Consider the following 22,435-nt stretch of genomic DNA (forward strand, 5'->3'; position numbering starts at 1 on the left):
AGTTATATTTAGTCATCTCATCCTTTTAGTTAAAAGAAACTACTTTTCTTCCATCGCCAGGCAGCAGTGATTAATCTAATGCAACATAATAAAGCAAGGATATAAACTACAGATTACCTACCTGTAGATAGCAAAGCATACTAAAAACTAATAAAGGTCAGTTGACATCACTTGTCTGTTGAGAAACAGGCAGTTTCACCAATAACTAACAGAATGAGAATTTGTTTGTTTAATGATTATGCTAATTTACTGAACTCTTATTAGACAGATATACAGGCAGTATTGATGAGTTCCATAAGGCATTATAAAGTATGGCTGAATTGTTTCAAAACAAATTAAACCAGAACATATTGTACACTATTTAAAGCAGTAATAAAAGCCTAGTAGTGAGTGAATCCTCAGGATGAGCTCTCTGAAAAAGGCACAAGTTTTCAGAACTGTACAGACTTAAAAACCTACTACTGCAGCAGAAAACTTCACATCTATGTGCATGGGAACTTACACCCAGGGATTCTGACCCTCCTGAACACAGGTGAGAGAAAGTGCCCATCTGGCATACAAGTGTCAATGCTTTATAAACCCTTGCAGACGCACATGCTGAATTGGGCATGTGTTAACATGTTTGCTCTAACAGGTAGGGACTGTTTGAGAAGCTGTGGCTGAGATGATACACCAGTTCTACTGAGCTCACCAGGGCAGAGGTTGAAGGACTCAGATTAGGGACACGGAAGAGTGTAGTACATTGGATTTTCCACACAACCACCTATTGTACCTTTTTGTTGGTGGTGTTACCAATAAATTCTAACCTATCTACAGGAATAGTGTCGCAAAAGATTGTCTGTCTGCAGATTTAGAGCAGTGCAACATGGCCCTGAAAACAAAAGCAGCTTTCAACTCATAATTTCTCTTTGCTTGTGTTGGGGCTGCCTCTAGTTTCTCTTTTTATCTCTTAAGAATTTTAAGTTCCTAAATTAAGAAGGAAATAGAAATTGTTTTTTCACTCAAGAAAGGAATCACTATGAGCAATATCTGTCAATTTGTAATCATTTATTCATACACAATTTAAATGAGAAACAATATTACTTTCTCCTTCAAATTTCAGGTCTTGCCAAAGGAGTTTTATTTCAATAATATCATAGAAATGAACAGCAAGTGATATCAAATAAACACCTATAAAATACTCTCTACGTGTTATGGCCATATAAGCCACACTTCTGCTTTTTAAGGAGAAAATACAAAGTCAGACACAAGAGACTGCAGCAGGGTGCACTTTTAGTCAGAGTAAGAAGGTCTGACATTTATGAGTAATACAGGACAGTTCAAAGTAGCAAGATCCTGCAGAAACCATTTAGAAAAAGAACAGTTTCAGCCTCAACCTGAACAGCCTACCCTGAATGTTAAAATTAACCTGGGAGAGCAAATGATTTAACTAAAGAAATAAGCCTACTGGATTTGACCCCAAAGTAAAGTCACGAATCAAACTCCTTCACTCTCCCCTGATTTCCTCACTGAAGTGGGTGAACCTTCCCAAAACTTGCTCACTAGCTGAACTGTCAACTTTGCAAGATAATTGAATCTAAAAATATGTGGCTCTATTTGAGCTTTTTAAGATTAAAACTCAAATGCTATCATGACTGGGGGGATTGAACATTTCATTCACTACCCAATACCTCAAAATTAATTCATTAATAAATATGTAAAATACTCATGAGGATTTACCTCTTCCACCTCCAAACCAACACTCCCTGCCACTAAAAAATATATTTAACTGTAATTATATATTAATCAATATTCTGTTTGGAAACATGTAATGATAGATACTTCAACATCCCTCTTTATTTTTGATTCAGTATTTCCTTTCCTCTCTCAATGGTGGAATCCCTTGGCTGGGAAAGAGGAATATCAGGAGTGCATCCATCAGTTCTGAACTGGCTGGATGCTGTCAAGGCTTTCTTTGCTTTATTTATCTCTTTCATTAAAACCCACCTTCTAAATCTTTCCATAGTGGCTCCAACATGAAACAGTATAATTTTGCTGCACTTCAACAAATGCCACAGAAACAGAAGAGGACTCCAGAAGACAGCACCAAACACATTCACACATTATTCACAATTCTGAAACTTGGATTTACAAAGCCATGTAGATTGGATTAAAAAAATGGAACAGTATCTATTCAGGAACCTTTCCCTTTTACCTAAGCCATAGCAAGATGCACATGAAAAACACAAAGTTTTAGAAGCATCTCAGTTGTCTTGGATATTTCACAGTATTGCAGATAAAATGGTAAGGATTATTTAAGCTTTGCCAGTCTCTTAGTAAATGTACTCAGTGTGGAAGTGGGACTGAAAATCCTGAACTGCTATTTTAACAAAACCATAATGCCTCCCTTAACAGTTCTCCTGAATGTTCCTGATAGCTGTCTACTGCAAGAAGCCCTTTACTTCAAGGGTTCCCGAATGTGTCTCTCTCTACCTTTCCATCCTGCTATGTTCTTTGATTTTATCTTGTACTCCTCCTTGTCCTCTTATAGTCAGTCTGATTGCAAACTGATTGATCCCAAGCTTAACCTCTGCACTCCCCTGGAAATAATGCAGCATGGTGTGATGTTCCTACACTGCAGAACTCATTTGGGTCATTAGCTCAAGGAAAAAAAAAAAAGAAACTACACAACTCTGTTCCAATGTGCCTTTAAATCACATTTATAAACTCAGCTTTCTGATTTATCCTTCTGTTTACTTCTCATGCAAGGAGGCACAGACAAGAATGAACTTGAAGCAAGTCCTTCACTCATTGCAGATTTAAAGTCTCCAGTAATGATTATACTTTATAGACTTATTTACAGCTTGCTTACACACAGGGATTTTGACAGCTATTCTGTAAATACACTCTCCTACCCACTAAGCTCCATTGTAAACTACCAGGAACATGCACAGGGTCAGACTTGAGCTCCTTCTGTCATCCTTATTTTCCTTATCTCAGAGAACCAGAATCTGAGCCCACATCCTTGTGCACTACAAGGCAGATCCTCACAGCTACCACCTGGATGATCTTTCTGGGTGTCTGTGGATAAGGTTTTGTGAGGACTGCACTCCTCAAAAGAGGAGACAGTGGAAAGAATGTCCTCTTGAACAGTAAGACCCTGACCTCACTACTCTATTTCCCATACCTTGCCAGCCTATTGTTCAGCAGTTGTTGCAGTCAGGCTGCTACAGACTGACCTCCAAATTAAGCAGGACATAGCCAAATCCCTGACAGCCTGCATCCTGCCCCTCCACCCAGCAGAGTACTGAGGCCTCTATTTACATGCAAACACCAAAATAGAAATTGCTGGAATTAAGTGACAGTACACTTCTGGCACTGAGAAGTTCTCTGATGCATTCTGCTTAGCATTGAAAGGCTGACTGAGCAGAGCTGAGTATACTCCAATCCCACTAACGTTCACCTGAGCAGTGAATCATTAGCAACTTCGAAAAACCCAGCTGAAACATGGCAGGCTCCTTATTCTATCAGACTATGTGAAAACTTTCTGGTTTGAACAACACGCCTAAGGTCACATAACAAACACGATGCCAAGAAAACAAGGCAGCCTGCCCAAACACAAAGCTGCTAGTCCACTCAAAGGGGCAAACAATGCCCTCCCCACTTCAGAAAAATTTGCAAAACATTTTTTTTCTTGCATTCTTCAAACAAACTTCAGCAGAATAAAACAGTATTAAAAATACTTATTGTACATCCACATGTGCCCAAGAAGCAAGCGTGCCCATAGAAGCTTTATACTTCTGGAATCAATTTTCAGAGCCTTTGCTTGGGTAAAGGAAACAAGAATATGAATTCACAGATTCAATTTCTGCTTTTGTCAATGTGCTAGCCATCAGTAGCTCTGCTTTGCATTAGTAATTAATTTTAGTCAAATTATGTTCATTTTGCTTATTTAAAACTTCAAAGCTTTAGGAAAAGCATACTTTCCTGACCTAAAAAGTAAGGGCTTTGAAGTATCTGATGAAAATAAACTTACTACCATACACAACTGCATAATGAGTTGCAGAAAATACCGTAATACATTCCCTGCCTTTGCAAATGAAAGAAGATTGTTGGTGATATGCACCACATATTCAAAAAGTGAAATGAGCTCTTCTCCACATAAATCAGAAATATTCTTTTATTTTAAATATCTTGAGGGGAAATTTAATATTTTTGTTCTCATCTTACAAAGTGTTTAACTTCCTAATTTTTTACAAGATTAAAATTATACTTTTATGCAACTATGAAGAAATGCTTTAAATATTAAATATAACCAGGAAAAATTAATTCTAAAACTATTTTACCACCAACCACAAAATACAAAGAGTATGCTTTTCAGAGTATCCTCACTATCAATTCTTTGTACACTTCATCCTAATTAAGTGTTAGGAGTCGCTGATATTTTAAGAAAAACACCAATAAAATGCCAATTTAGACAGTTTGAGCTCCATTTCTCATCACAGAGAGGCAAATATGAAGCATAATCACAGTTTTTTGTTCCAGCTCTTTAATACTTGAAGTCAAATCATGATAATTTCCCTGCTACCTAATTATGTCATCATAGAAGATTATGACTTTGAGCACTAAGCAGCATAGCACTCCCAAGCAATAAAGATGCAAATGCCCACAGCAGTAGAATAAAGAAATATAGAAAAGTATCTACAGAAACAGTTCTACTGCATGCCTAAGTCATAGCTGGTTTACCAAACTAGTGCAGAATGGACTGTTACAGTTTCTATCCTGGAAGCACCAAAAAAATGACTGGTACACAGTTTTTGTTTAAGTCTGAATGCTTCACACCTTTTACTGTTAAAAATCTTGTTTTTAATTAGACAGTTTGACTTAGAATGACATGAAGCAAACTCAAATGAACAAACATACAATAGGAAGAGACCCTTCTGGCTGCTTGCTCAGAGTTGGGGAGAGACCAGAAACTGCCACAGAATAATTGATTAACGTATGCCTTTAATAGGACACCAAAAGTTATGAACATTTTTCCTTCCTTTGCAGGTCATATCTTTATTAATATTTCTCCATTATTCACACTGTAAATTCACCCTGCTGCCATTCTCAAATCTCAAAGCAAGCCTAGGACACTACAAGCAGCAGCATCTCTTCATCATCACAGACTCTGACCTTAAAGTGGATTTCTACATTTCTAATACCACTGATCAAACATTCCAGTCAAATAAAAGTCTATTTCAAGTCATCCCTAAAACAAAGCAATCTCTGATTTCTTGCTTCCTGGAAACACAGGCATGTTCACTGCCTGTGCTCGGCCATTTGGAATGACTGAGACTTGCAGACACGTGGAAGCAGGGCGTACAGTAAAAGCTAATCAGCGAGCAAAGGGAGTAGGGGAGAGCAATCCTTCATCAGTAGCATGTTCGTTGAGTAGCTCTTTAAAAACACTGCCTACCTGCCAGTTGATAACATTAATCAGGCAATAAGTGACAGAGGTCACCAGCAAAGCCAATGCCAACCCAAAATGGCTACTCATAAGAGACAGCAAAGTAATGAACAAAGTGTTCAGCCACTGGCAGAAATGCAATCTGTAACCGGCCAGAAACCCCCAGCCAACCTCCTGCATGAGGTGGGAAGTGCCAGCTCCGCAGGGTCAGAAACTCCCAAGTGCTCCTCCTGGCCCTGGGCTCCTCTGTGACAAACACCAAGCAAGACATCCAATCTCCACCTCAAATCTCCCACTGCTATAGGAATGGTCTAAAAAAATACCCTAGATAACTGTCTATGAGGGATGGCTTTTCAGAATATCTGTTACTAGACTTTCAAAGGAATAACATGTATTACTGAAGTCAGGGACTTAAAAACATGTATCTTGCTTTTTAATCATAAAATCTAATTTTATTTCACTCTTAACAGATGCTACCAGTGTGGTGTGGGATGAGACATCACCGCACCAGTGGAAGAAAATACTGAAAAATGACCAGACATTACAATCTATAATCTGTACCATGCTGCAAGAGTGCAGAGAACTTGAAACTCCTCACTTCCCCGTCGGACAGACTGACACCTCTGCCATGTTTTTGTCACCTTGGATAGACTATCAGGCAGCTAGAAGATTTTGAAAATGGACTGTCCAAAATAACCCTTCCATTAGCACTACATAGAGAAGTACTAACTGAGCAGACATGGAAAAAATCCCAGACAGGTTATACACTAGGGTTTTTCTACCCTTGGTTGGTGCCTGACAAAAAGATCTATGCAGCTCCTAAAATCCAAACGTAGAGTAGTCATAACATAGATCACAAGTAAACTAAATGTAGCTTAAAAAAAAAAACCAAACAGTAGGAGTATGCATAGTTCTGAATGACACTGATAAACTTATTAAAACATACGGCCTGACTATATGGAGGGAGAGGGAGGAAAAGGGGTTTAATCCAATGGAACAGAATTTCCAAGCCCAAAGGATGATGGCATTACTTCACTGATTAAGGAAATTGAGAATATTCCCAGCCTCGTTCCTAGTGCCTTATTACAGCCCATGCTGTATCCGTCAAAATAAACAACATCCACTGCTCTTTTCTCAACTATGAAGCAGTCATCTCACGAGAAGGCTATCAGATTGGCCAAGTATTTCCCCTTCATAAATCCAGGCTGCCCCAATCTTCACATCCCGAAGCAGTTCTTCCTTGTTTGTACAAGTGAGGTCTAGTAGCATCTCCCGTTGTTGGCTTCTCAATCATCTGCATTAGGAATTTGTTATCAATGCTCTCCAGAAACCTCCTGGATTACTTGATTACTTGTGCTCTGTTGCACTGTCACTGCTGAAGTGAATGAAGTCGCCCGTGAGGACCACGGCCTGCTAACATGAGGCTTCCTCCAATTGTCTGAAGCTTCATATGATTCTTGCTGATCAAGCTGTCTGTAGCAGATACGTACAATAACATCATCAATAACGTTGGTCTGCCCGCTAATCCTGACCCATAGGTTCCCAGCCGGGTCATCAACCCTCCCTAGATGGAGCTCCATGCATTCCAGCTGCTCTCTCACATAACATTTCACATGATGCTTAAAGCAAGCTCTAAATATCCATTCCTCTATTCCCAAAATTTATGGCATTACTTTAGACTACTTTAATCTGAGCCATTTAACTGAAAAACAAATCCAGACTGAAACTCTGCATGAAGGAATTCAATTAAATAGATTCACTGTTTCCAATGTGTTTGGAGTGGCAGAGTTGAAGAAGCTAGAAAATTTAAGAGAAAATAAATTTCTCATGCCATCTTCAGACCTCAAGCAAGTAATATGTTGACAATAAAAAGTATTTGGTTGCTTTTAATAGCCCTTTAATCTATAATTATCATAAGTATCTATATCTTTTACCTATACTTATCATTGTTATCTATAATTTGCACATATAACTTTTCCCATAACTGGAATTTCCGAGACATTTTCATATCAATATTATGTATGAGCAACCTTTTTTTTTTTTTCCCCACAAGGCAGTAACTGCCTTCCTCACTGCCACTAAATTAACAGATGTCAAATTAAACTGTTCTTTTGTCCACGGATCCCTCAGAGGAAGATCTCAAAAGAATGATGAAGTGTTCCACCAGTAATCTGTATCTGGTTTTTATTTTGCAGCTTCGTATTTTTTAGTCAAAAGTCCTGGACAAGCAGACAAACCTACCAAACATGATCAAAAATCTCCCTTAATTCTTCATTCCTTACAATTCCTACAAAACTTTTGCATCTCACAAAGAATTTAAGTGGACAAGAGTTAGACACCACAGGTAAAGTAACTACGGTAAGAGTGATTCTCCTCCTGACACAAATTGAGGCTGTTGCTCATTGCTTATATTCCTCAGAGTCTGTCTAGTCCTGTAATACCTTGCTGGTTTTCATCTTTCCCAGTTATTGTTCCCGTGAGCTTTCTTATTGCTCCAGAAGTATTCTAAACACACACTGTACGAATGGGTGTTTAAAGTTGCTGCTACTGATGCTCTCAAAATATCTACCCATTTTCAGACAAATAGAACTCTGCCATTTACAGTTTAATTGTTAAAAAAAAAATTAAATATCCCTTTTGTTCCAAACTGAATTACTGCCCACTGAATCCTCAAAGTCAGTATTTTACCTGTTCCACCTTCCTTAAGACAAATTGCCAAATTTGTTAACATAAAATGCCTAGGCACTTTATATAACGAGTCACATCTTCACTCTACACTTTACACACTGCAAATTCGCAACAGTTATAACGCTTTTGCACAAACTAATTTAGCTGCTAAGAATGTTCACATAACCTTTGGTCCTTCACCTGTAAACAACACAAATCTATACCTTTTTATTATGAAAAGCAGAAAACTAAAATCCAAATCATTAATTATACAAAGATACAAATGATAGAGGCAAATTTAAACTACTTTGCTCTCTAGGGCCAATCAATAAAGCACTATGCAGCAAACCAAAATGCTGTTCAAAACACCCCTTAGGGCTGGAGCATATGCACCGAGGAGCTGCTTTCCATCTCTCTAACTGGCTGCAGGCAGCATACTCTGAGGAAAGGAACCTTTCCCTCAAAGCCTTGTCGCTCTGAGTGTGTCTCAACTCTAGCAGAAGATGCGACCTTTGTGCTGTTCTTTTAATATGTCTGATGCAGGCTGATTTTTTTTCATAAATTTAATCTTGTGGTAAAATAATAATGAAAACCAACACATCATGCAGAAAGATTATGAGAGAAAAGAGGGATGCTAAGTCATCAAGTGTTTACAATGCCTTAAAATCTGTAATGTTTTCTTGAGGCTTCAAAATAAAGGTACAGAACTAAGTGAAAGCAGAGGAGCCCCCAGGCTGTCTCCTTCCCTGGAAGGATGCCTGGTATCAATGGGGACCAGAGTGATGGTCACTTGGCCAAGTCACAGGACACCCCCACCAGCTACCTCCAGCTTTCCAGATGCTTCCCATTGCCTAAGCCATAGAAATCACCCACAAAAAGAGGCACGGATCTGACCCAGTGACCACACACCGTGTCCCTAGACACACACCCTGCACATACAGCCAGTAACAAAGCCCTGGGCCACCAGAGAGTGCTCTTTGCTAAATGATGGTAAATGCTGTCAGGCAGCTAATGGCTCCAATTTCAGTTCAAAGATGGAAGTCAGAAATCAAGCAATACAACAGCTTCTCTGAATGTTACTAGCAAGAGGTAAAATACAAGAACAAGGGGAAACACATAGAGAGGGGTGTATGTCCATGCACACAGGAGTACCATTATCTTGTGCTATGCTGCCCCGGGGAACTATGGGTCAGTCTCACCTCTGTGCCCAGCAAGATCATGGAGCAGATCCTCCTGGAAACTATGTCAGGACACATGGAAAATAAGGAGGTGATTGGTGACAGCCAACAAGGCTTCACTAAGGGCAAATCATGCCTGACAGACCTGGTGGCCTTCTACAATGGGGTTACAGCGTTGGTGGATAAGGGAAGAGCAACTGACACCATCTACCTGGACTTGTGCAAAGCATCTGACACTGTTTGACAGATGGACCACTCAGTGGATAAGGAATTGGCTGGATCGTCACACTCAAAGAGTTGTGGTCAACAGCTCGATGTCCAAGTGGAGAGCAGTGATCAGTGGCATTCCTCAAGGGCCAGTACTGGGACTGGTGCTGTTTAACGTCAGCGACACAGACAGTGGGATTGAGTGCACCCTCAGCAAGTTTGCCGATGACACCAAGCTGTGTGGTGCAGTCGACAGGCTGGAGGGAAGGGATGCCATCCAGAGGGACCTTGACAGGCTGGAGAGGTAAGCCCATGTGAACCTCATGAAATTCAACAAGGCCAAGTACAACGTCCTGCACGTGGGTCAGGGGAATCCCAAGGACAAATACAGGCTGGGTAGAGAATGGATTGAGAGCAGCCCTGAGAAGGACTTGGTGTTGATTGACAAGAAGCTCAACATGACCCAGCAATGCGCACTTGCAGCCCAGAAAGCCAACAGTATCCTGGGCTGCATCAAAAGAAGTGTGACAGCAGGTCGAGGAAGGTGAGTCTCCCCCTCTACTCCACTCTCGTGAGACCCCACCTGGAGTACTGCCTTCAGCTCTGGGGTCCCCAACATAGGGAGGACATGGACCTGTTGAAACAAGTCCAGGGGAGGGCCACAAAGATGATCAGAGGGCTGGAGCACCTCTCCTGTGAAGACAGGCTGAGAGAGTTGGGGTTGTTCAGCCTGGAGAAGAGAAGGCTCCAGGGAGACCTTATAGCGGCCTTCCAGTACCTAAAGGGGGCCTGCAGGAAAGCTGGCAAGGGACTTTTTACAGGGGCATGTAGTGATAGGACAAGGGGTTTTGGCTTTAAGCTGAAAGACGGTAGATTTAGATTAGATACAAGGAAGAAATTCTTCACTGTGAGGGTGGTGAGGCACTGGAACAGGTTGCCCAGAGAGGTTGTGGCTGCCCCATCCCTGGAAGTGTTCCAGGCCAGGTTGGATGGGGCTTTGAGCAACCTGGTCTAGTGGAAGGTGTCCCTGCCCATGGCAGGGGGGTTGGAACTAGGTGATCTTTAAGGTCCCTTCCAACCCAAACCATTCTGTGATTCTATACTGCACAAACAGGATGGACTGAAATTGATCTGTCACCAAGTACTACCAATGTGCAAGGTAAATAACCACAAATGAATAGTAATCTATGACTCACAAAATATTTCAAAAGTGCTTTTCTCAAATGAAACAGTCTTTGAGTGAAATAGCCCAACCCACCTTCATGCCTAATGGGGATAGGGCCTAGAGCTTTATGATTTTGGATTCTAAGCTTATACACTATCAAATCATCACAGAAATAAAACAAAATGTAATTCAATTTTGGCACACAGACTCTTGTAGTTTAGGACACCTATAAGCAAGCAGAAAGAGACCAGACAGAGACCAGGAAGAAAAAAGCTCATGGGTAAATCTGCTCAACAAACCAGCACCTTTTAAACAAACAAACAAACCAAAAAAGTGAAACTCAAGAACTTTTTACTGAGTATATTTTGTGCTATCAGTATAAAATTTTAACTGAAGATTTTAAAAAGTGTTCCAACAAATAAGTGTAAATACTTGCTATTTTTCAATTCCTTCACAGTCACTAATCATACAAGAACATCACCATCAGCATAATGTCACAAACAACAACAAAAAAAGACTGCAAAAAAACCCACCAATCTTGGGTTCTTATTTTCTTATTTCCATTACCATATTAAAGGAGGGCTTCAGCTTCACTTCAGAATCTGTTTTAAGTATCATTCATGCTACAGAGAATTCCACAGCATCTATTCAACAGCACAGCATACTTCCACTACTAAGGAATTTTTCAGAATAGTCAATCTTAACTTCTCTTAAGTTTCATGCCTACTCCTGCTGTGTTATCTAGTTAAAATAAGATCAATAGCCAGCTATTAATTATGGATCAATGTTTAATTACCAGTTCCAAAGTTACTGTCATAATCAGTTGCACAGATAACACGATTTCTATGTCCTGTGTTTTATTAAAATGCTATGGAGCAGGGAAGAGATGAGTACACAGCTAACTGATTCACAGATGGCTAGAAATTGGCTTTCTCAGCAGAGAGTATTAAAGAAGAAAATTTTCTGGAGAAAATCCTCAGGGTATATGCTCAAAGCTGCAGATTATAGTCTCAAACATACACAGAAAGATTGGACTGGCTGAGGCAATAATGAGCTGAACTACTCACTACAGGTGTGGTCAACAGTAACAACAAAAAAACATCAGTTGGGGTTAAGTCATCCTGGAACTATACCTGTGAGTGAGTCCCCAAAGCAGGGAGGGGGAGAATCATATCTCTAAGCACTAAATTAATACATTTCCAATTTTTGCTGAAAATGAACCTTCCAAACAAGAGAGGGAAAAATATAGTGGAGAAATTATCTACTAAGAAAACACGAAACCCTAAGTGTTTCTAAACCCTCATCTCACTTTTCTGTATTCCCAAAGGAATCTCAACATCTTCACACACTCTTCATAGCATCCTTGTTGGCAGTCATCAGACAGAAAGACTAAATGAAAGTTTTTTAAAAAAAAATTTAAAAAATTGCCACATGCACTGACAATATTCCAGAGAAAAATGCAAGGAAACAATCACCCAGGCACCTGTAAAGAAAACACAGAGTTTGTCTGTTGATACTTTACCCAGTGCCTCAGGAGGCAGATCAATGAAAAAACACTTGATTTTACAGCAAAAACTTTAATGAATCCTAAATATACCCAAGCAAGGTAAGACGTTTCTTTGGGTAAACTGGTTGGGAGTTCAGATGGAGGGTCAGGAAGAAGGGTTTACTTCTCCACAGCCAGGTTTAAGACTGCACATGTCCCAGCTAATTCTCAACCTAATGGCATGTTCATGAAGGCTGTCTCCTTATCTAACCAGCCCTATCCCCTGATTATACCTACATGAGGTACAAAGGTAAATAAATGCAGCAAAGTGCAGCTTTTCTACTTCAAGATAAAGCTGTGAATATCTGTGCCAGAGCCAGACTGCTCCCAAGGCAGAAGTTCCACCAATATAAAACTAACTTAAAAAATAATTTAAAAAAAAAAATTTAAAATCACAGTCTAAGGTTATATTTATGTTTTCATTTCCTTCTTTCATCTCGAAAAAGGATTCAATAACCATGTGTTTAATGGAACTGCCAGGGAAGAGTGGGACAAACATCTGCTCCACTTTGGCATTTCAGTTTTGTGTAGAGTTTGAAGAGGGCTTTCCAGTCATTTGGTTTAAGTACCTATAGAAAAAAACTGCTTGTGAAAGTCTGTAGGCTCACGTATTTCCTGCCTCTAAATGTAAAACCTTAAAAATTATAGCAAAACTGTCAACCACGAAAAGTCAAACAGGGCAACAGCCCAAACCTTCAAGAAACTTTCAAGAACTTAACACAAAGCCAAGAAAAAAGTAAGAATTTGGCATAGAAGTCATGAACTGAAAGTTATTTTCAGTGATGTTCTGTTGCATGGAAGATCATTAAACTCACAGCTGATAGCTTCTTAACAAAGACAGAACTTTCTCTGTTCAGCATTAATGAGGCTTTATAGGTATTCAAGTCTAGGAATTGAGGGCATCTGCAGTGAGCAACCTTGTACAGTTCCCTCTTTTTAATATACATAGCATTCAGTAGACTTTATAATAGGAATAATGTTTAATTCCATCTCCCCCTCCCCCCCTTTTTTTTTTATATTTTCAACATGCATGAAATTTGGAAACGTTACGGCAGGACTGAGGACCGTTTTGAAGGCTAGGATAGGGTTGCATAATGCACCAGCCAATCTGCTCACTGTATTAGAAAACTGGAGAGTTACCTTAAGCATTTTTTTTTTTATGATTCTGATTTAATTGTTCCTCATTTATATTCATCGCTGAAATCCACTGCATCTGAAGCTATTTTGAAAACACAGCATTCTCCCAAAGGGCCCAATCCAACTCCCATTCAAATAAACAGCCTTCAATGGAGCCTATTTGTTGCTAGCCAACAAGATTGAATTCTGCAGCAGAGTGGTCCCTGGAGCGTTTGTCACAGCTCTTTACAAATATTGCTCCAGTAAGAGCAGGTCTAAAACGCTTGTCCACATGCACCGCAGACAAGTGAAATCTATCTTTTATCTTCTTGAAACACTTGGTCAGATTTAAACTCCAAAAGCACAAAGTACTGAATCTATCAAGAAAATAAAAAGTAAAAAAAGTAAGAAATGTTTAACAGTTATAAACAGTAAAGAGCTAAAGGGAAAGCAGAAAGATGATTAAAATATTTTCATGGGATAGGATCAAGTACCATTTATTCTACCTCTAAAATGAAGTTACACAGAAAAATGTTTGTGTGTAGATTATAATGACAGTATACAACCAAACTTCTCAAAAAGCTTGTTTCAACACAGCCATGAACATCAACAGTTTTGAAATAGTACGAAATTCAGCAACAGATACAAAGCATACAAACACCACTCCAATAGTAAGCCTTGAAGGTTATGAGTTAAGACTTACCAAGTATCTGTTCGCATAGGGTTACCAAAACAACAAAGTCTTAAGATTGATATTTCTTGATTATAACCTTACCATATGGAAGACCTTTATCTGTGAAAAGAACAATGTGATAGGCTTTGAGAAGAGGACAGGTTTTACGGGTTTATGGTAAATACATAAATAAATGCAACAGTGTAACTTCTGCTCTGAGCTAAGTAGTGAATGATACAAATAAGAAAAACTTGATCAATGGAGGGACTCTCTCACTCTCAGATGCTTTATCCTACTTTGCAGTACAGAAATCCAGACTCTGGTTGATGAACTTATTTGTAGTTTAAAGTCTGAAACAGTGAAAGATTAGGAGATTACTTAGATGGGAATTATATAATGTAACATTGCAAAAATTAAGACCTTCCTACAGGAAAGTATTTTACTTTGAAATTAAGAACTTGATTTGTTGTTATACAGTATTGATGTGGTTCTTGAAAATACTCTACTTGGAAAGCACAGATCTTGGGAGATGCTCTCCATATCTGTCAGAGTTCAGAAACAGAATAAAATGTGATTTATAATACAAGTTCAATATCTCCATTTCATAAGTAACACACAAAAAAAAGATAATTTTTTTTTTTTTTTTTAAAGTTGGCCACCTTAATATCCCAAGATATCCAGTGATTTCAGTGGGGTAATTTACAGGATCACTCCAGGCTTTGAGAGATGGCAGAATAGAGAATGAACTCCTAATTTCCACCTCTACCTCAAATACCCACTGGAGCACCACATAAAGACAGGGCTTGAAACCGAGCTCAACCAAAGCACTTTCTACACTTCACTCTGAGATGACTCTGTCCAGACAGTGCTCCATACTCAAGCCCTACAAAAGTCCTTGGTATCAGAGACCTACAACAGCAGGGATGCACACAGAGAGGTTACCTCTGAGTTCCTTGTTGTAGGTTCAGAGTCACATAAGTCATGATGGCAGGAACACATCTTCAACCATGTAACACATACGCACCAAACACTGTTGGGACTGACAGGATTGCTCATCAACACAAATAGATTTAAGTATGTATGTATACATACAACTATATGTATATACACACTCAGGTGTCTGTATATATACACACACATACACACTCTCTCCCTGTCTGTGTTTATATATATATGTATATACGACATGGACATACACTAAATCGATTCATCAATTGCACTGAATTGCCAAATACCATACCCACCATTAAAAAAGGAAAGTTGGGCACAAAAGATTTCAGATTTAAAACCGAGCTAGCTAACTTCCTCCAGGTTAAAAGATAAACCATGTGAAAGTAGATGTACAATGCAAGTTACGCTCAGCGCCGACACCATGCTTTATCCAACAGGCGTCCCATGCAGCCGCACACCGGCAGCCACGAGCACCCCCAGCAGCAGCACCTGCAGAGCAGAACCGGCCAGAAACACACTTTGTTCGCTCTGGAGGCTTTTGCTTCTGAGAAAATACTTATGCTCAGAAGCGTGGACCAAAGTAGATTCCCACGCAGCTGCTGAACTGATAAAATGACAAAATAAAGAGACTGGTTGCCAAAGGCACCAGAGCTGTCTAAAATGTACGTATCTCATTTTACCTTAGCATGTCTGCTGTCAAGGTGAATAAAGAACTCCTGATACACCTGAAGAGAGCTCCTGAACGTGAGCCCGTCAAGGAGGCCCCTTTACTCTTTCCCATCGCACTTCTGAGATTCAAGACCACTGGGAAGTCAGAGCTATGACCAGCCTTTCCAGGTGAGCACAACTGGGCGTCCTCACTCCAGCCGGACCTTAGCCACCAACGCAAAGCCAAAGCCCACCCGAAACGTGTTTAGATAAACGGTATTACTTCATGCACAGTGTCACCCACTTCTGCTGCTGAAATAACGAAAAGCACTTTTAGTTTTAGGGGCAGGGAGGCTTTCAGAGCTGGCGCTTCAGGTCACGCTTCGGTCGGTTCAGCCCTGACCCGGCGGAGCGGCTGACCGGGGCCGCAGCGCCGCTACCAGACCTTTGCCCCGACCCCGACGGAGCGAGGGCCGCTTGCTCTGTTTAGTTCCACCGCTAAAACCACAGCGGGGCTTCGGGCTTAACGCATCCTTCAGGCGACCAAACCTGAGCGGCAGCCCGAGCTCCGCCAAGGCGGAAAGCGAGAGGTCTCCCTCCAGCTGCGAGCAACCGGCGCGTACAGGGGGAGGCTGCGAGGGGGGGGGGGGGGGGTCCCCGCCGGCCGCGGGGTGAAAGGCGGCTTCAGGGGGGCGGAAAGCGGCGGTTGAGGGGACGGGGAGCAAGGGCGGCTTCCGAGGAGAGGCTCCCCAGAGCGCCAGGTGCGCGGCCCGCCGCCCTCCCTCGGCGCCTGGGCCGACGAGCGGAGCCGGCGGGATGCGGCGGCCCGGGGCCGGGCTCACTCACCGGGAAGCTGCCCCGCAGGCGGGCGGATCTCAGGGCCAGGTCCCGCAGCGCAGCCCCCGCCTGCCCAGCCAGGGGAGCCGCCATCTTAGCCGCGCCGCGTACCCTCCCGGCGGCCGCTGTCTCCGCCCTGCCCCGCTCCCCGGGCGGAAGCTCGGCGCGGCCCCGCGGCGCCCACCCCTGCGGAGGGGAGGAGAGGGGACGGGCGAACCGACCGGGGCGGCCCTCGCCGCGGGGCTGCCGGCCTCGGGGCAGGCTGTGAGGGGCTGACAGGGTGCCGTGTGGGGGCGCGGGGAGGACATCTTGGGGCAGGCTGCGGGGGAAAGGCGCGTTAGGGGGTAACCGTGCCGAGCGCGGCTGCGTGTGGGGCCGGGAGGGCCGGTGTGGGTGGTTAGAGCAAGGAGGGGCTCTGTGGGGAAGGCGGGGGCTGGGAACGGCGGGAGCAACCGTGTGCGGAGGGGCTGGGTGGCGTGAGGTGACAGCCTGGGATTGCAGGTCGTTGCCTGCTAGAGGTATTGCCCTGGCTGGTTTGCCGCCTTTTTTTTTTTTTTAATGACTAAAAGCAGTTGTTTGTTTGTGGTTTTTTTTTTCTAATAGGAAATATTAAGTTAATCTAAGCGAATAAGCCCTAATAAGGCCTGCTGGGATCCAGCTGACTCCTCATAGGCACTTTAATCTGAACTCCACAAAATGCCTCTGTTTGTTCTTCATCCACAGGTAAAACCTGTTAGTTAACACCCAAACTGAGACACTGAATTCAGGCCCAGCTGGGGGACAGTGCTTAAAACCAGAGTCCTGATAGCTCATGACTTATCACATGGGTATAAAATCTAGCATATGAGTTCCCAGTCTGAGCTGTGGTTTCATGAAAGTGAGTCCCAGGAGCCAGATTTGTGAAAATACCTCATTCCATCCATCAGGAATGACTTAGGGGCTGGTGTGGACGCAGGTGTAGCATGTCTACAATCTGAAGCGAGCTCAGAAGTCAAATGGCCTGGTCCTTGCAGATACAGTCTGTATGTGAGCCCACTGAGTGTTTCTGATTAATGCACACTCTGGATAATCCACCTATGAGTAATGGAGAGTTGACTTTAAATGGTTCACACAAATTACCAATTAACAATGATGGTTTGGAAAAAAAAAAAAAAAATGAGCAGCAGATGAGATATCCGTGCAATTTTACAACAGTTCATATTAAATTCACCTATATTGAAGCATGGAGACTTTAGCAGCATATGCAGGCATTAGTTATGCTGCACATTATTTATTCAGTGTTTTATGATGAAATAGTTGGATAAACAAAACAGTCAAATCCCCATCTTCTAGTCCAGGATGTGAGTGGGAACAAAGGAGGATACTCCTGTGAGTGCTTAGAACTTGCACTCCTAAATGTGTTTTTAAAAAAATCAGGACTGAACAACTCCTTTATTGGAATTTAATCAGCAAATAAATTATACTTCTATTAGAAAAAAATCTGCAATTTCATAAAAACTGAGGTGCTAGAAAAATGTGAAATTGAACAGTTTTGTCTTTGTCATGACAATTTAAGTAATGTAATATGTTTCAATAAAGAATCTGAAGATGCAGCTTTTTGATAGCACTGAGCAATAATGTATGGTACCCAGTATTAACCTAGGTATTACTGTGCGCTTATTCTTTCAGAATATTATATACTGACTTTGGTATTGTGATGGAGGAAATATAATTTTATTTTTAGTTTCGTGACTGTGGTTCAGTAAGCACAGTGTTTCCTATTCATACAAACTATTATGGCTGTCTGCATTAGGTTTATATATATAACAGGTATATAAGCTTTCAGATAATGTGTGTGGATTGCATGCAACGCTACCATTTAATGCTATGAGGAGCACTTTCACTGCATAATATAAATAGTGGAGAACCTTCTTTACTATATTTTTTATTGTTTAGATTTAGTAAATGGAAAAACACTGTGCAAACGCACAGTCTGGGTTAGTCACCAAGACATGATTTTTTTTTATCTCTAGGGTAGAAGATACCTGATCTTTAAAGTATGAGGAGAAAAGGTGTAGAGGTTCATTGTCTTCGCATTCAGTTTCCTTCTGTGTATGTGTAAACCAAAGAAAATTTAGATCAAACAGGTCTCTGAAGCAATTAGCAGAGCAAGCAAGAGCCAGCTTTCTTGGAGTATGGAGTACAAGGAAGGATGAGCATGTGGGTGTGTGAGAGAAGAGGTACACATTATTCATTATTGTTAGGAAACTCACTTGGGGTGCAGGAATTTGGGAACAGCTAAGGAGTAGTCCCAACACACTGTCCTCACAAATAAGGAGGGAAGGGGAGTGAACTGAAAAATAAAAACGGGTAGAGAGGATGATTTCAAAGGACGTTCCTTTTAGGCTTCCAAACATTTGTCCCTGTATCTCTCATGGGTATGCAGCACTTGAGGGTGCTGCCTCTCTCATATCTTCCTCAGGATGCATAAAAAGCTAGATTGCAGCTAAGCTTTTTAGCAGTGGTCTACTGAACAACCGGTAACGTTTTTGCAATTAAGTTTGAAAAAACATCGCATAAGGCATAACTCTTACGAACTTATCCTTAAGCCTAAATAGCTGACAGCATTCAAGTGAAAACATTTAAAAACCAAAAAAGTTACCTTATCACAGGTAAAGCATAATTTTAAGTGTTTTTGCATTTCCTCTTCATTGCAGCATTTTCTCATCCACACAGATTACCTCCCAAACCATTATTTGCTGAAGATGGATGTCACACCCAGCACATGGATGGTGTATCCAGCCATTCAGAAAGGTTGTTTATCATTAACTTTTCATTTAACCATAAAACCGTTTGACAAATACAAACTCATTATAGCTAGCAGAGCTGAATGGAGGTTTTTTTGCTTAATTTTTCCTGAGTAACATATCTGAGCTCATGCTGATACATGTAAGGAATAAAACCATTATTACAGCAATGAAGCAGGGAGCAGCTATGTTTTCATGGATAGGATACTCTTCTAACTTAGGTTGAAATAGAATTGGGCCAAATACATCTTTTCTTATTCACAGGATTAGTCTTACAACTTCAATAGAGTACCTGTGAGTCAGGTGAGCCCTCACACTTTCACTTTTGCTCGCTGATGATATGGTTGCTCTAGTCTGTTTTTGATGGGTTGTAGCCTCGTTTTTCAGAAAACTGTAAACAGTGGACTGAAAGACATTTCATCATGTGCATATTACTTTGTAATTATTACTGTGTCAACTATAGAACTTGAGCTTCATATCCACATACATTTCCTAGAAACAGCTTAATCTGTATGTGAAAGATACACTACACACAGCATCCCCAACAATAATGCAAGAGGGTAGTAAAACTGCAACAAACTCACTAAAATAGTCCCACCAATAGATGACTGAAGAATGGGAAACAAGATCATAGACTGAGTCTTACAGTGTCACTACAGAATATGAGTCCTGTTGCGCAAGTCCCTCTCAGTCTATGATACTGTCCCTGTCCTTTGCTGTTCCTCATTCCTTTTCTCTGGTCATGTTTCGTTGTCTCCAAACATAAAACCAAAAAGAAAAATTTATGGTAAGTGGTAAATATAGCAATGAGTGGAGGAAGGGTAATGAAAGATTGAAATTGAATTAACAATGTTCAAGTGTAGAAAACAAAAGAAGGATGAAAATAAAGAATGAAAAATAGCATATTAGAATTGTAAATAAGCTCCTAGGTCACTGAGTTCAGTCATTGTATACAGCCACAAAATTTCCATTCATTAAAAAATTACTTTAATATAATGGGAGGGATCCCGGAAACAAGCAAGATAGGGTGTTTTTTGGCTAGGTAGGATTGAATTTTCGGTTGCACTGTCTTCAGTAACTATATGAGCTCTGTCTATTGCTGCATCATCGATCTATGTAAATATCAGTTTGCCTTTTTCATTTTCAAATTGTATGCACCTCTGCTGTACGTAGTGGAACTTATATGTGGCTAGGAGCAAAAGAATAAAGTGAAGCCTTAAAATGGTCTTTGCATCTTTTGTTTGATACTGTGGGAAGCCAGGGTGCCACATTTTAACAGTGTGTGATAACTTTGACATGTAGTTAAAGCTAGAAATGGAAAAGAAGTGCCTAAAACAGGGAAGACTTTAAATAATAACATGTAAGAATAAAGAGAAAAAGTAGTGAAGCAACTGACTTTAAAAAGATTTATAGCAAGAGAGGCAATACCAGGGGGAGCAATAGTAACAGTAATGCTCCACCTTTTTGATATCTAACCATTTGACTCCGTGTAAAAAGGAAACATTCAAGAATTATGACATAAATTAATTGACTGAAAACAGTAGAAGTGATGCATCAATTTACAAGAGATGTACTGCTACCTTTTGCCAGCGGCCTACTGTATAATAAGGCAGACAGGGGAGTTCAGGTTCCTCGGCAGAGATAGACTGTAGGTCTATAACACTCAGTTCCAACAACATTGAGAACCCTGATATTGTGGGTAGAAAGACAATTTTATTGAACTTCTGTCAGAGACAATATAGGACTGTGAATACAAAAAGTATAAAGATCTGAGCTGTGGGATACAGTGGAAGAAAACAACCTCTCAGAGGCTGGACCTCTTTGATAAGATGTGACTATATCCCCACAGACTTTGAAGCCTTTAAAAAGTATAGACAATCTACATTCAGGAAAGAAATGTCTAACAGTCTGAAAAAAAAAAAGGTAAAGAGTTACTTGGGGGAAAGGAATGGAGGTTAGAATAGCAGCAAAACAGTGATGTAATGAAAAGGCAGGCTCTGTCATGTGTACGCTAAGCAATTCAGTCTATTATGCAGGCAAACATTCTGAAAAGAAACACTGATTTATTAAATATGAAGCAGAATCTTGGCTAGATCAATAATATTCTGTACATTGTATTTAAAAACATATTTATCAGCAAGCCATTATATTTAAAAACATATTTAACAGCAAGCTGTCTAGAGTGTAAAGGAAAGTTCACAGATGAAGAGATTGCCCAGACAGTCAAATGTGGAACATCCATACCCAAGGGCACATGCTTACTGATAGGAATCTGTGAATTCTGTGTGTGCCACACAGTAAAGCTCTTTAACTATCTCACAGCAGGGCTGGAATACCCATGTGGAAGAATAAAGGCAAGATGTGGCTGCCTTAAGAGAAATTACTTGAATGCTGACAGAACAAGCTTTGTTATGTAGGATTGTTTGTGTACTGCACAGTATCTGCAAAAAGGTGAGCATTTTTCACGAAGGAAACCCGGATACTGCTTGAGACTGTAGACAGCTGTAGATAAAAAAGCAGTGTTTGCCTTTACCAAAGGGAGGCTAAGCAAATTACAAAAGCTATAGGTGTGCACACCACATCTAATCCATGTTTTAATTCACAGGTTGCAAAGTACCTTATAGCATGTTGTCCCAGCCTGTTACAGGGCTTGAAATTGTCTACTGTAATTAATTTCTAAACTTGTAGGGTGAGAGGGCTGCTAATATGTGAGGGTTAATTTTTTCCTGATGAATTTTATGGATTGCAGAGGGAGGGAAATTGATTTTTCTGCCGAATTAAGTATTGATTTAAAAGTAGCTCTCTATGCTGTTTAGTTTGGGGTCATGGGGTACTATTTCAGTGGATTTTGTAGATTGCTTGCTGTGTTTTCCTATTTCAATAAAATCTTTTGGCACGGATGCAGGTTTCACTTTCATTACAATTGGTTGGACACCAGCAAGTGGTTCAGTGATCACGGAAGTTCATGAAAACCATAACCTTTCTGAACAGCCTAACAAAGAAGTGCAGCACTGTGTAAAAAATCTTAGAGAAAAACCTTAATGCACCAGTAGAGAAAACTGAACTGCCTAGATATAAAGCAGGGTAACAACAGTTACTATGGTTTTTGGTGCATATGCTCACTGTTTTGTTATCTAAACCGCATATTTGGACATTTACAAGTATGTAACATAAAGGAGGATTTTTTGCCTTAGCTGGTGACAGGAGTAGTTACACCTAAGGGAGCTGTG

At 40.7% G+C, this 22,435-nt stretch overlaps 1 protein-coding gene and 1 long non-coding RNA gene across 3 annotated transcripts in view; one reads left to right on the plus strand and one right to left on the minus strand.

Annotated features, from left to right (window-relative positions):
- Nucleotides 1–16,576, minus strand: part of SUCLG2 (succinate-CoA ligase GDP-forming subunit beta) — a 134,386-nt gene extending 117,810 nt beyond the window's left edge. The window contains exon 1 of the mRNA XM_029995978.1: nt 16,429–16,576. Coding sequence (XP_029851838.1) covers nt 16,429–16,512 — 84 coding nt within the window. The 5' untranslated portion in view covers nt 16,513–16,576. The remainder of the gene's footprint in view (nt 1–16,428) is intronic.
- LOC115333265 lies at nt 16,568–21,151 on the plus strand. Of its 2 annotated transcripts, none has more exons than XR_003920725.1 (3): nt 16,568–16,683; nt 17,023–17,142; nt 19,135–21,151. It is a non-coding gene; the product is annotated as an uncharacterized LOC115333265 (long non-coding RNA). The 2 variants fall into 2 exon arrangements; XR_005930987.1 differs by lacking the exon at nt 19,135–21,151 and adding an exon at nt 18,432–18,959.
- The last annotated feature ends 1,284 nt before the right edge of the window (nt 21,152–22,435 follow it).

Source organism: Aquila chrysaetos, chromosome 20 (assembly GCF_900496995.4).
Source record: "Aquila chrysaetos chrysaetos chromosome 20, bAquChr1.4, whole genome shotgun sequence".
In the NCBI taxonomy this organism is placed as follows: Eukaryota; Metazoa; Chordata; class Aves; order Accipitriformes; family Accipitridae; genus Aquila; species Aquila chrysaetos.